This window comes from Aedes albopictus, chromosome 1 (assembly GCF_035046485.1).
Source record: "Aedes albopictus strain Foshan chromosome 1, AalbF5, whole genome shotgun sequence".
Classification (NCBI taxonomy): domain Eukaryota; kingdom Metazoa; phylum Arthropoda; class Insecta; order Diptera; family Culicidae; genus Aedes; species Aedes albopictus.
In genome coordinates, this window is record NC_085136.1 from 244,771,136 (window position 1) to 244,783,247 (window position 12,112).

At 40.4% G+C, this 12,112-nt stretch overlaps 1 protein-coding gene and 1 pseudogene across 3 annotated transcripts in view; both read left to right on the plus strand.

Annotated features, from left to right (window-relative positions):
- LOC115262273 (small ribosomal subunit protein eS4-like) overlaps positions 1-2,381 on the plus strand; it is a 203,078-nt pseudogene extending 200,697 nt beyond the window's left edge.
- Positions 1-12,112, plus strand: part of LOC109411881 (dedicator of cytokinesis protein 3) — a 681,785-nt gene that overhangs the window by 306,424 nt on the left and 363,249 nt on the right. For 2 of the 3 annotated variants that reach the window (XM_062846532.1, XM_029860481.2), the window contains exons 2-3: positions 8,797-9,038; positions 10,132-10,280. In XM_062846532.1, the coding sequence (XP_062702516.1) occupies positions 8,797-9,038; positions 10,132-10,280 (391 nt within the window). Of the gene's footprint in view, positions 1-8,646; positions 8,723-8,796; positions 9,039-10,131; positions 10,281-12,112 lie in introns of those variants that run through there. The other variant, XM_062846533.1, reaches the window with a different exon arrangement.

The window sequence follows — 12,112 nt, forward strand, 5'->3', positions numbered from 1 at the left end:
TCCAGGAAAGTTTTGATAACTTCACAAGGAGTTTCTCAGAAATTTCACAAGAATTTCCTCGAGGATTAATCCAGGAGTTACTGGGAATCTTCTCCTGGAGTTCCTCGGAAATTTCTTCAGGTATTTCTCGAGAATTCTTCCAAGAGTTCCTCGAAAATTCCTCCAGGAGTTCCTCAGAAATACCTCCAGAAGTTCCTCGGGAAAATCTTCAGAAACTCCTCGAGAATTTTCTCAGGAGTTCAGCGGAAACATCTGCATGAGTTTTTCGAAGACATCTCCAGGAGTTTCTCCGGGAGTTCCTCAGGAATTTCTCAAGAATTTCCTCGAGAATTCCGAGTTTCCGGGAATTTTTCTCCAGGAGTTCCTCAGAAATTCATCCATTAGTTCCTCGAGATTTCCTCCTGGTGTTCTTCTGAATTCCTCCTCGAGTCCCAGAGAAATTCCTCCAGCAGTTCCTCAGGAATATATCCAGAAGTTCCTCTGGAATTCCTCCAGGAGTTCCTCGAGAATTGCTCCAGGAGCTTATTGAGCAGATCCTGGGAATTCCTCCAGGAGTTATCAGGAGTTGCAGTTCGAGTATTGGCCCAGGACTTCCACCCGAATTGCTATCGGTGTTCCTCTGGAATTGCTCCAGGAGTACTTCGGAAATTCCTTCAGGAATTCCTTGGAAATTTCACGGAAGTTCCTCTGGAATTTCTGAAGAATTTCCTCGAGAATTCCGAGTTTCCAGGATTTTTTCCTCTTAGAGTTGCTCAGCAATTCTTCCAGGAGTTCCTCGGGAATTCCCCCTGGTGTTGCTCTGAATTCCTCTAGGAGTTCCTCGGGAATTCCTCAAGAATATCTCCAGGAGTTCCTCTGGTATATCTCCAGGAGTTGCCCTGAAATTCCTTTAGGAGTTCCTCGGGAATTACTCATAGAGTTCCACGGGAATTGTCCTAGGAGTTTCCAGCATATCACGACGAACTCCTGGAGGAATGCCGAAGGCAGTTCTAGACGGATTCCAGGGAAACTTCTGGAAGAATTCCAGAGCAACTGGAGGGATTCCCCCGAGGAATTCCTGGAGCAATTTCTGAGGAATTTCCGAGGAACTATTTGAAGGATTCCCAAGAAATTCCTTGAGGAAATTCCGAGGAACTTCTGGAGGAATTCCAACACGAATTTCCGAAGAACTGTTGCAAGAATTCTTGAAGAACTCCTGGAGGAAAACCCGAATTCTTTCAGCAGGAATTCCTGGAGAAACTCATGCAGGAATTCCCGGGAAAGGAGTAACCTTAGAACTCCAGTATGAATCCTCGAGGAACTTCTGGGCGATTATGTGAGTAATGCTATAGAATCTGTAAAATTCAGAATTTTGCCAGGAGTCTATACTGCCCCCACTCGCATGACAGTCCCATCTTTGCTGAGTAATCCTATGAGAAAATGTATGAAATAATTTGTGAAATATTCTTAAGCCTGAATCCATTTCTAATAATGTATTGCTATTGCTAATAATGTTTGTATGTTTCCAGGATGACAACGCAGGGATCTTCGAGTTAGTGTTGTATTATCCCTGGCGCCGTCGGAATAATCGTTTCCTTTTCGTTCCAAAGTGTCAAGATGGCTCGCGGACCAAAGAAACATTTGAAGCGTTTGAACGCCTCAAGAGGATGTTGGACCAGACCTTTGCCCCGCGTCCATCCACTGGCCCACACAAGCTGCGTGAGTCGTTGCCGCTTGTGATTTCCTAGCGCAACCGTTTTAAGTACGTCTTGACCAACACCGAGGTCACCAACATCAGCAGTTTCACATCTATAGATCGATGGCAAAGTTCGCACTGACCCCAACTACCCGGCTGGATTGGATGTCAGCACTCTGTGATCTACGACGTCAAGGATCGTTTGACCGTTCATCGTATTACCCCGGAAGAAACCAAGTACAAGCTCCTGAAAGTGATCCAGATCGGCCCAAAGAAGGTGCCGTTTATCTTGACCCACAATCCGGATCCGAGCATACGCCAGAACGATTCAATCCGCTCGATATCGCCACCGGTGATAGACGTGCTCAAGCTCGAACCCGGAAATCTGTGCAAGACCAATCATCGGCAATCCGTTTTCATCATCAAGAATCCCACCAAGGTTTTCATCTTGCTGCAAGAAAAACCAGTAATAATACCACTATGAAAGTAATGAAATAGCAGTAATGAAATGAATGAAAGTAATAAAATAGTGTATGAAGGTCCGCATAACCGAAACGGTATGCAAGTGATGCTCATTTTCCGATCGGTTTAGGATATTTTCATAACATAAATATTTTTGATTTTCTTGGGATATAACAGTATAGTCATAATATTTATGTGCAGGATTTATCTCAGTTGGGATAAAAACAATTAAAGAAGCAATAAATTTTAGTTCGACGCTTTGTTTTTTTTTGTATCCATTGCCTTCTCTTCTTTGTTCTCTTCTATGGCTGATTGAATTATGTTTCTATTCTTTTTCGATTTGGATTTTGTATAGATTTAGTGTTTACTTCGGCTATACAAAATTCTGAGCGAAAAGGGATGAAAATGCAATTTAATCGGCTTTAGAAGGGCCTTTGAAATCGCTTCCATTTTACATCGCATTATTTACATCGTATAAATGTACGTCGAATAAATTACATCGCAAGAATTACATCGGATCTGTTTATTACATCAACAGCCGTCGAGTACATCGGGCTGTGTAATTTTAATCAATCGATGTAACGACCTGGTTGCAGCGATTTCGATGTAATATTCAACAACTTTTTTTGCTGTGTACAGTAGTAAATGCTAATGCTTTTGAATTCAATCAAACTGATTGAAAACACTAACGAAAATGATGATGGCGTAAGCTCAAGTTGATCTACTGGAAATAAACAAAAAACTCCATATGTTGCTTAGAAAAAATCACCGACATCGGTAATATTTTACCGAGTTTTCAACCGTTAAATTTGTTGTACCGGAAAAAATCGGTGAAGTTAGCATATTTTACCGAACTTCGTTAGAGTTTGACAGATAGACGACAACATTTTACCGAAATTTGATATTTTACAGAATTTCGGTAAAACACCATTACCGAACGTTCAGCAGTTGTGGTTTCGATCAAAACGATCAACGATCAAATCTGACTATACATGTCAATGGTTGCTCCTCCGTGATTGATCTGAGCTGGTACACACCAAAATTTTTGAAATACTTCCAGCACGCCAAAAATCAGCAAAAGAAATTGCTGAATTTCAGCACAACTTTGCTGATCAACTGTCAAAATTGCTGGATGGTTCGACAAGTTGAAAAATAATTGCTGATACTCAGTAATTTGTATTTCTGAATGCAGTCAGCACGCCAAAAATCAGCAAAGTTTGCTGATTACCGGTAAAAATATTTTGCAGTGTACCAATTGCACTGAGATCCAAATGAATAAGGGCTGGGACACTCCACTTATTCTCAAAGTGCAATTTCAGCAGCTCATGCATTTTGGATCGATAACGGCGCCGGCCACGTCCTGATAGTCAGTTGGGAGGGGAAAGGAATGTTAGAGTGTGCTGGTTGTTGCTACTAAAGACCGAGAGCACCTCTGCATCCCCACAACCAGCACGGACTGGGATATTTGTTAGACGGAAAGGATGGAGATCTGGCAGTCACCGTTGGGTCGTGCTGTGAGTGGAAGTTGGAAGGGAGGGAATCGACCTTTTTTTCAATTTGTTTCTGGTTCTAGCGATGGCTATGAACATATGAATATACATGAGTTGTATGTAGAGAAGAGAGAGAGAGAAAGTGAATAGAAAGATACAAAGTAGAATGAAAAGGACGGGCCAGGGATTGAACCCATGATCTTCTGCATACGAATCAGAAGCGGTAGCCACTAGATCACCAAGCCCGTCGTTCAGCAGTTGTGGTTTCGGCAAAAATCACTGTACGCGACAAACTATATAGGGGTGGGGCTGGGTTTGTACATGCATGGGACGAATTTTGAAGTTTTTTTTTCCATACAATCATTTACAAAAATAGGGGTTGTCCTTCTTGTTGCTCCATCCCCCCCTCAATAATTTGATCAAATTGTTGGCGCACCTGGTTGCAAATATACAATAGGGTAGCGAACCACTTAGGCAGCATCCGGTATTTTGGGCACTCTTCGCTATAATTCAGTCAGTTCCAAACCAATTGACTTGTAAATTTATACTCGGCTGGAGATACTACACGTATCTCATCGCGTTCCAAAAATTATGTCAATTGGTTCAGAATTGGCTGAGCTATATCAGAAAAGTGCCCAAAATAGGACCCCTGCCGAGATGGTTCCACATCCCTATTCAGTTTTGTACCTGTGAGGAATTCCACGGAGTCATGTCAGTCGATCCTGAGCGACCATTTCAAAAATATCTGAAACTTTGCACAGTTTTTCAATTTCATCTAAATCGCCATTTTTTGATATTAAACCTTTATATTCACTCACGACTAACTTTTCAAAAGGGTGTATGCGAAAATAGTTCAAAAATATTCTAAAAGCTGTACAGAAAAAACGGATTGTTCGATTGTTATGAATTTTTCAGCAAAGTTAGATAACTAAATGATGATTCCTTAGAAAATATACACTGTAAAAAATTTCTTTTTTTACTATAAAAAAATATGATCTTTGTCACAAAAACTCAAATATCTCAAAACCCTATCTTTTTACCAACGTCAATTTTTTAGGGGAAATGGCTCATTATATCAGCTATCTACCATAAAATTTTGGTGATGGTAAACTGATAAACAAAAAAATTATGACATTTCAAACATTTCACAATTTTCACATTAAGTACCAAAATTTTTTTCTGTGTAAATTATTTCGAGAATTCGACACTGATTTTTCATTAGGGCCTAACTGGCATTTTTGAATTCTCTTCATCGATCCTCTCTTTGTGTTATTACTGAATGTATATTGAGTTTTCCAAAGATTTTGTGGATGAAATGCGAAGAAGACGACTACATCTTGCTATAGACTACAACGCTATAGAAACAAAAAGAATAACGATTTTGTTTGTTTTGATCAAGTTATTAGCGAAAGAGAGAGTCGACGAAGAGAAGTCGATCAAGTCAGTTAGGCCCTTATGAAAAATCATTGTCGAATTATATTTTGATGCTGATTTTTTTGTAAAGGCTACCGCCTGAATTAAACAAGTTGTTTTCGTGATATGTTTGTTTGATTATTCATATTTACTATAGTATCTATTTGAAACTTAGACGCGATCCAGTGTTGTGATCAAAAATATTGAGAGTGTCAGACTTTTTATTGTACGTGACTGGTGAAAAAATCCCTTGATAGTGTTGAATAGCTGTTGATTATAAGAAAAATGGGAATAAACTAATTTTTAAAACAAAAGCTGTATAATAAAAGTTTTATATACGCGTATACGTCTAGTTTATCTCCAAAAAAATACCTCTTAGAGAACAGACTTTATGATCGGAAGAATGCGAGTAACTCCAACAACAACAAATGCATGAGAGGTACATATCACAGACAAACAGACGAAACGCCTAGAACAATTTTCGTGAAAATCCATCGCCCAGTTCACACTACCACCACCTGGTGGAAATGTTTCACGAAACACTGCGTTGTGCAATATCGTCATCAGAAGGCGCTAGTGTGAAACGTCAAACGCAAAGAAAAACTATGTGCGCGCCTCTGGTTATGAAAGCCACAACCAAGATTTAAAATGATCGTTAAAGGTATGGTCAATGAAAATTTCGCTAGTATTACGTTTGTCGTCTGTGTACATCACAATGCTAACAAAAAAGCAAAACAAATATACTACCGCTATGGATATTAAAGATTTTATAGTAAATTTTTTCTTCAGCCAAGCAAACAACACCAAACTAGTCAGTTAAAACTAATAAGTGATTTTGTTTATTATAATCTAACGAACAACATGAACAGTCGCTTTCTCAAAGGTCTTCAACTCAACGCTCTCTTGTAGACCGTTTGATGAAAAAAAAATGTTCAAAAGAGTTACGAAATCTCACTGAAAGCTCCATAGATAAACTGAAAGAGACTGGTTATGCCCAAATGTCCACATTGAATACAAATTTACGCATTTGCACGTCCTTTGACAAACGAGCCATCTGTATATCATCGGTAAAGCAGGGCGCAGGAAGATCGAAAACGACAACAACTGAGAAATTGCCAGAGATGCCAAGTGTAGAGAGTCATGCCACCGTACCATCAGCGACATCTGTTTAAACAATTTAATCAAGCCCCTTTTCAAAAAGGCTTCGAAATATTCTTCAACATCTATACCCATTTCAATATTTTTAACGTTGTAAAATACGCTTTCAACATTCATCTTGAAGAAGAGGGAAAACACTTGTCCTCAAATGTAACAGCAAATTAATGAATAAACGACTAATGCACGGAGGGTGTGATAAAATCGGAACATTACTGTGTATATAATATACATAATACATAATAAAAACAGCTTGTTTTACTCACGCAAGGCCATTAACAATAAAATCAGCATCAAACTGCGATTTCCGGCCGAAATAATTTACACTGAAAAAAACATATTACTAAATGTGAAAATTGTGAAATGTTTGAATTGTCATAACTTTTTTTGTTTATTAGTTTACCATCACCAAATTTTTATGGTAGATTGCTAATACAATGGACCGTTTTCCCTAAAAAATTACGTTGGTAAAAAGATAGGATTTTGAGATATTTGGGTTTTTGTGACAAAAATGATATTTTTTAATGTTAAAAAAGATTTTTTTACAGTGTATATTTTCTTAGGAATCACCATTTAGTTATCTAACTTTGCTGAACAATAAAATCAGCATCAAACTGCGATTTCTGACCGAAATAATTTACACAGAAAAAAAATATTTACCAAATGTGAAAATTGTGAAATGTTTGAAATGTTATAACTTTTTTGTTTATTAGTTTACCATCACCAAATTTTTATGGTAGATTGCTAATACAATGGACCGTCTTTCCTAAAAAAATTACGTTGGTAAAAAGATAGGGTTTTGAGTTATTTGAGTTTTTGTGGCAAAAATTATATTTTATCATGTTAAAAAATATTTTTTTTTACAGTGTATATTTTCTTAGGAATCACCATTTAGTTATCTAACTTTGCTGAAAAAATCATAGCAATCGAACGAACCATTTTGGCTGTGCGGATTTTTGAATATTTTTGAACCATTTTCACATACACCCTTTTGAAAAGTTAGTCGTGATTCAAAATAAAAAATTGATATCGAAAAATGGCGATTTAGATGGAACTGAAAAACTGTGCAAAGTTTCAGTTCAATATAAAATCATGAATTAAAAAATTTCCTTAATTTTGATGCTGTTGCTTGGAATCGCTCCTGTATAAACAAAATACCATTGCACGTACCATTGAAATCGTTTGGCAACCCTATGCGCCACGCGATCGATTTCATTCACAACTTTTGCTTTTGCTAACTGAGCGTGGTATCGCTGCCACCGTACGGGGGCGTAGGATGATGGTATACAAAAGGCTTAGTCCTAGTGTTAATGAATCATGTAAACATCAATCGTGGATCACATCGTACGCGCGCGAATGGCGCGATGCACGGCAAAATTTTGGTCCATTTCAAAAGCCGTAATGTAAATAGGTACAGCGTGCAAACCCATTCGTTTAAACTTAGAACCCCAAACGGACGTGAACCATATGATAAACAAATGCGACGAACTTGCGCGTTTTTCTGAACCAGAGTGACGGACGACGACTGATTGGGATTGTGGGATGCGTCGTTTCTCGGTATTTTCCGAGAAATGTTTCAATTAATCATCGTCTCAGCAGCAGCCAGTGCCAGTGCAGTGGCGCGCGGGTTGATCCGAGTCAGTGTGAAGTACAGCTAAAATTATTTAATGACCGACGAGACATCCAGCCAGAGACAACGAGTAATGCAGTGGCAATTGAAAACGGCAAGAATTAGAATAATGGGCAGATGTGCAATTTATGATGCTGTAGTAAATGGAGCCAGCGACGACGATTGAGATGATGATTGTGAGACAATAAGATTAGATTCATACGGTTTGGTTCTGGAGCTGTGTGAGATGAACGTTGGGAAATGTGAGTCATCTGGAGCCTTTATGTGCCGCCGTGAGGGGTGACATTGATCCATTGATCCCACGAGTATAACAGAATTGAGGCAATAATTGTTGTCTTCAAACAAAACTTCTGAATAAATTTTAAATTGAAATATTTCCTAAGAAACTACAGTGACACCACATTGACAAATTTCTAAAGTCACTAAACAAAATATTAAAAAAAAAAGATTTATGTTCTCAAACTTTGATACAGTTAGAGGAAAAATATTTCATAATTGTTTTATTGTATCACCCTGTTAATCAAGTAGCCAACCAGTAAATAGGGCACTACACTGTTTTGATTTTGTATGGGATTTTGACGTTTCGTGGCCTTGTTGTTTACAAAATTTCTGTAAGAGTGAAAGAGAAGGAGCTAATTTCATGCACTGCCCTATAGGGCACTGCATGAAATTCTTTCCTTCTTTTTCACTCTTACATGAATTTTGCAAACAACAAGGCCAAGAAACGTAAAAATCCCATACAAAATCAAAACAGTGCAGTGCCCTATTGTGTAACAAAGCTACCCTAGAAACGCCCTAGTTACTCAGGTTGTTTATACCGAATGAATCTTCATAAGTGAATTTGCTATCACCAAGCTCAGACGTTTTTCTTCAAACCCTCCGGAGTTTTTCCGACAAGTAAAACACTACTTTACTAAATATAACAAACATAATTCCGTTTCTAAAACCCTTTTTCTCTCTCTCTTCCACAGCGATCCACAACTGGCACGGCGATGTCACACACGGTCTGGCACTGGACGTCGGCGATTGCGTTGAAATCCTGGAGGAAACGACCCACTGGTTCCGAGGCACATGCCCCCGGAAGCCCCGCAAGGTGGGTCTGTTTCCCAAATCGTACATCCACCTGAAAGACCTGGCCAAGGTGGACCCGGTCGTCGGCGAGTGCACCCTGGTGCTCCGCGAATGGTCCGAGATATGGAAGAAGCTATTTGTGGTGAGTTGAGTTGAGAGTACTTGGCTGGATTGGGTTTCCTGTATCCACATATACCTAGCAGACTTGTTTGGCACGCGCGCACGCTCATTCGCTCGCTTACTATGGTATCGTTGCTGCTCAAAATTGTATGCTAATCGCATCATCAAACAAATCGAGTCAAACCAGCAGAAGGAACTCCTGTTAGTGGGGACAAGGTGGTAAATTGAAAAAGGTACAAAGTTTTAACCAACTGGATTTTTTAAAGTTGTTAAATCAGACGAGCTTGGTGGTCTAGTGGCTACCATTTCTGATACATATGCTGAAAGTCTTGGGTTCAATCCCTGGTTCCTCATTTTCCTCATACTTTGTGCCTTCCTATCTCAGTTGAAACAGGTGGGGAAGATAAAACGCGAAGTTTTGAAATAGATTTCAATACAATTTGGATAATTATCCTTCGCCAAAAGAAACAAAAACTATCTGTTATCGCATTTCAACTGTTTACCATCATTAGATAACATCGTGTTACGCCAGTGTTTCATCTTACCCCATCCGTTTCAGCTTGTCCCGGTGTACCTTACTCTCTTCTCTACACATATATCTAATGTATAAACGTTGCTCATTCATGACCATCGTACTAGAAAAGGATTGAAAAAGCCTTTCCGTACAGCTTTTACAGCACAGTGTAAGTCTGTCATATAACCCCTAAGTTATGCAACTGAATGAACTGTGCTGCTTCACAGTAATCTTCACACAATCTATCACTTTACGCCTGGCATCCAAGCACCAATGCGTGAACCCCTATGCCAAATATAAACATTTTCCAACAACTCTCCGACATCGGCCTGTTGGCAAAAAGCGACTGCAATCATCATTTCCCTCCTTATTTTACTTTAAGATATCAATATGTATATCTTATGTGCAACGTTCTACCCCCTTCTCCCCCTCTACGAACGACGGCGATACCGAGCCCCGAGGAGGAGTGAGTGGTGCGTGCCGAGCCGATTGATAGTTTGATTGATTGATAACCATTTAAATCGCACCCGTCTGTCCGTCCATCCCGTTCATACGTCCAGAAACTGAAATATTCACCGCAATCCATTCATTCCCTGCCTAGGAACGAGAGGAATACAAATTCACCTCGCTGCGGAAGGTGATGCTGGCGCTGCTGGAAAGCCGACGGGAGCTGCTGAGCGCCACCCTAACCCAGGACCAGACGTACGATTTGCAGATGAAGGTGATCTCCAAGATTGACTGGGGCAATCGGTGAGTAATAAACTAAGGATTTTTAGTACGTGTAGTTCGAATGATTGATTTAAGGTGAAACATCTCGAAATCCAAATTTAAAAAGACATATGTACATACTTCAGTCAGGGGTGTGAGAATCTTTCTCTGTAATGATTATTCAACAACTGTATTCATTATTTGTATATACTTTATTTCCGATACTTCAATATTACATACAATGATTCACACTCCAGACAACAATAACAACATCTCCACATATGACAGATACTCAATGTAAACATACACGCTAAACGTAATAGAGTAATACAATAATTTGTTATGTGCATACCACAAGGTACCACAAGGGGCACTAATCTGACAAATGATTAACCACATTTTTGTAATTCTGGTGCCCATGTTTGAATTCTGTGATGTTTCTCCTTAAATATTGAACAGTAAGAATCGCCGCAACGCAGGAAATTGGGCGTAGCCTTGGTGGTGAACGGAAAACTAACATCGATTCAATTATTTTACTTTCGACTAATACGGGATGGCTAGTAGACTGGTGCAAGAATTTAATTTTGGTCCAGCTGAAAATGGTTTTACGTGATTGACAAGAACAATAAAAGCAATTACAGGCGACCAATAGATGGAGGGTAGGTGTACGAGACAGTTGATTGTAATTTGCTAAGGGTAATCCGATCCGATCAGGCTAAGGCCGGGGTGCTGTACATAGTAGCCGCCTCCATTCCACTCGTTCCATGGCTGTTTGTCTCCAGTTCCGCACTCTGCGTAGGGTCCGCAGATCGTCCTCCACTTGGTCGACCCACCTAGCTCGCTGCGCTCCACGTCTTCTTGGACCGGTCGGATGACTCTCGAGAACCATTTTAGTCGGGTTGCTATCCGACATCCTGATGACGTGACCCGCCCACCGTAGCCTCCCGCTTTTCGCGGTATGGACGATGGTTGGTTCTCTCAGCAGCTGATGCAGCTCGTGGTTCATTCGCCTTCTCCAAGTCCCGTCTTCCATCTGCACTCCGCCGTAGATGGTACGCAACACCTTCCGTTCGAAAACTCCAAGGGCGCGTTGATCCTCTTCACATAGGGTCCATGCCTCGTGCCCATAGAGGACGACTGGTCTAATCAACGTTTTGTAGATGGTTAACTTCGTGTTACTCTTCGATCGTAGAGTTCTGCGGAGTCCAAAGTAGGCACGATTTCCTGCCACAATGCGCCTCTGAATTTCTCTGCTGGTGTCGTTGTCGTCGGTCACCAGTGAGCCCAAGTACACGAATTCTTCAACCGCCTCGATTTCATCACCGTCGATATGAATTCGGGGTGGCGGGCGCGGTGATTCCTCCCTGGAGCCCTTTGCCATCATGTACTTTGTCTTCGACACATTAATGACTACCGACTAGTCCGATTCGCCTGGCTTCACTCTTTAATCGGATGTACGTTTCCGCCATCGTCTCAAATTTACGAGCAATAATATCAATATCATCAGCGAAACCAAGCAGCTGAACGGACTTCGTGAAAATCGTTCCACTCGTGTTTGTCCCCGCCCTCCTAATTACACCCTCTAAAGCAATGTTGAACAGCAAGCACGAAAGACCTTGCCGTAACCCTCTGCGAGATTCGAAGGGACTCGAGAGCGTCCTTGATACTCGAACTACGCACATCACTCGATCCATCGTCGCCTTGATCAATCGTATTAGATTATCCGGGAATCCGTATTCGTGCATAAATTGCCATTGCTGGTCTGGATCGATTGTATCATACGCTGATTTAAAATCGATGAACAAGTGATGTGTGGGCACGTTGTATTCGCGCCATTTCTGCAACACCTACGGCACACTCAGTTGAGCTCGGCT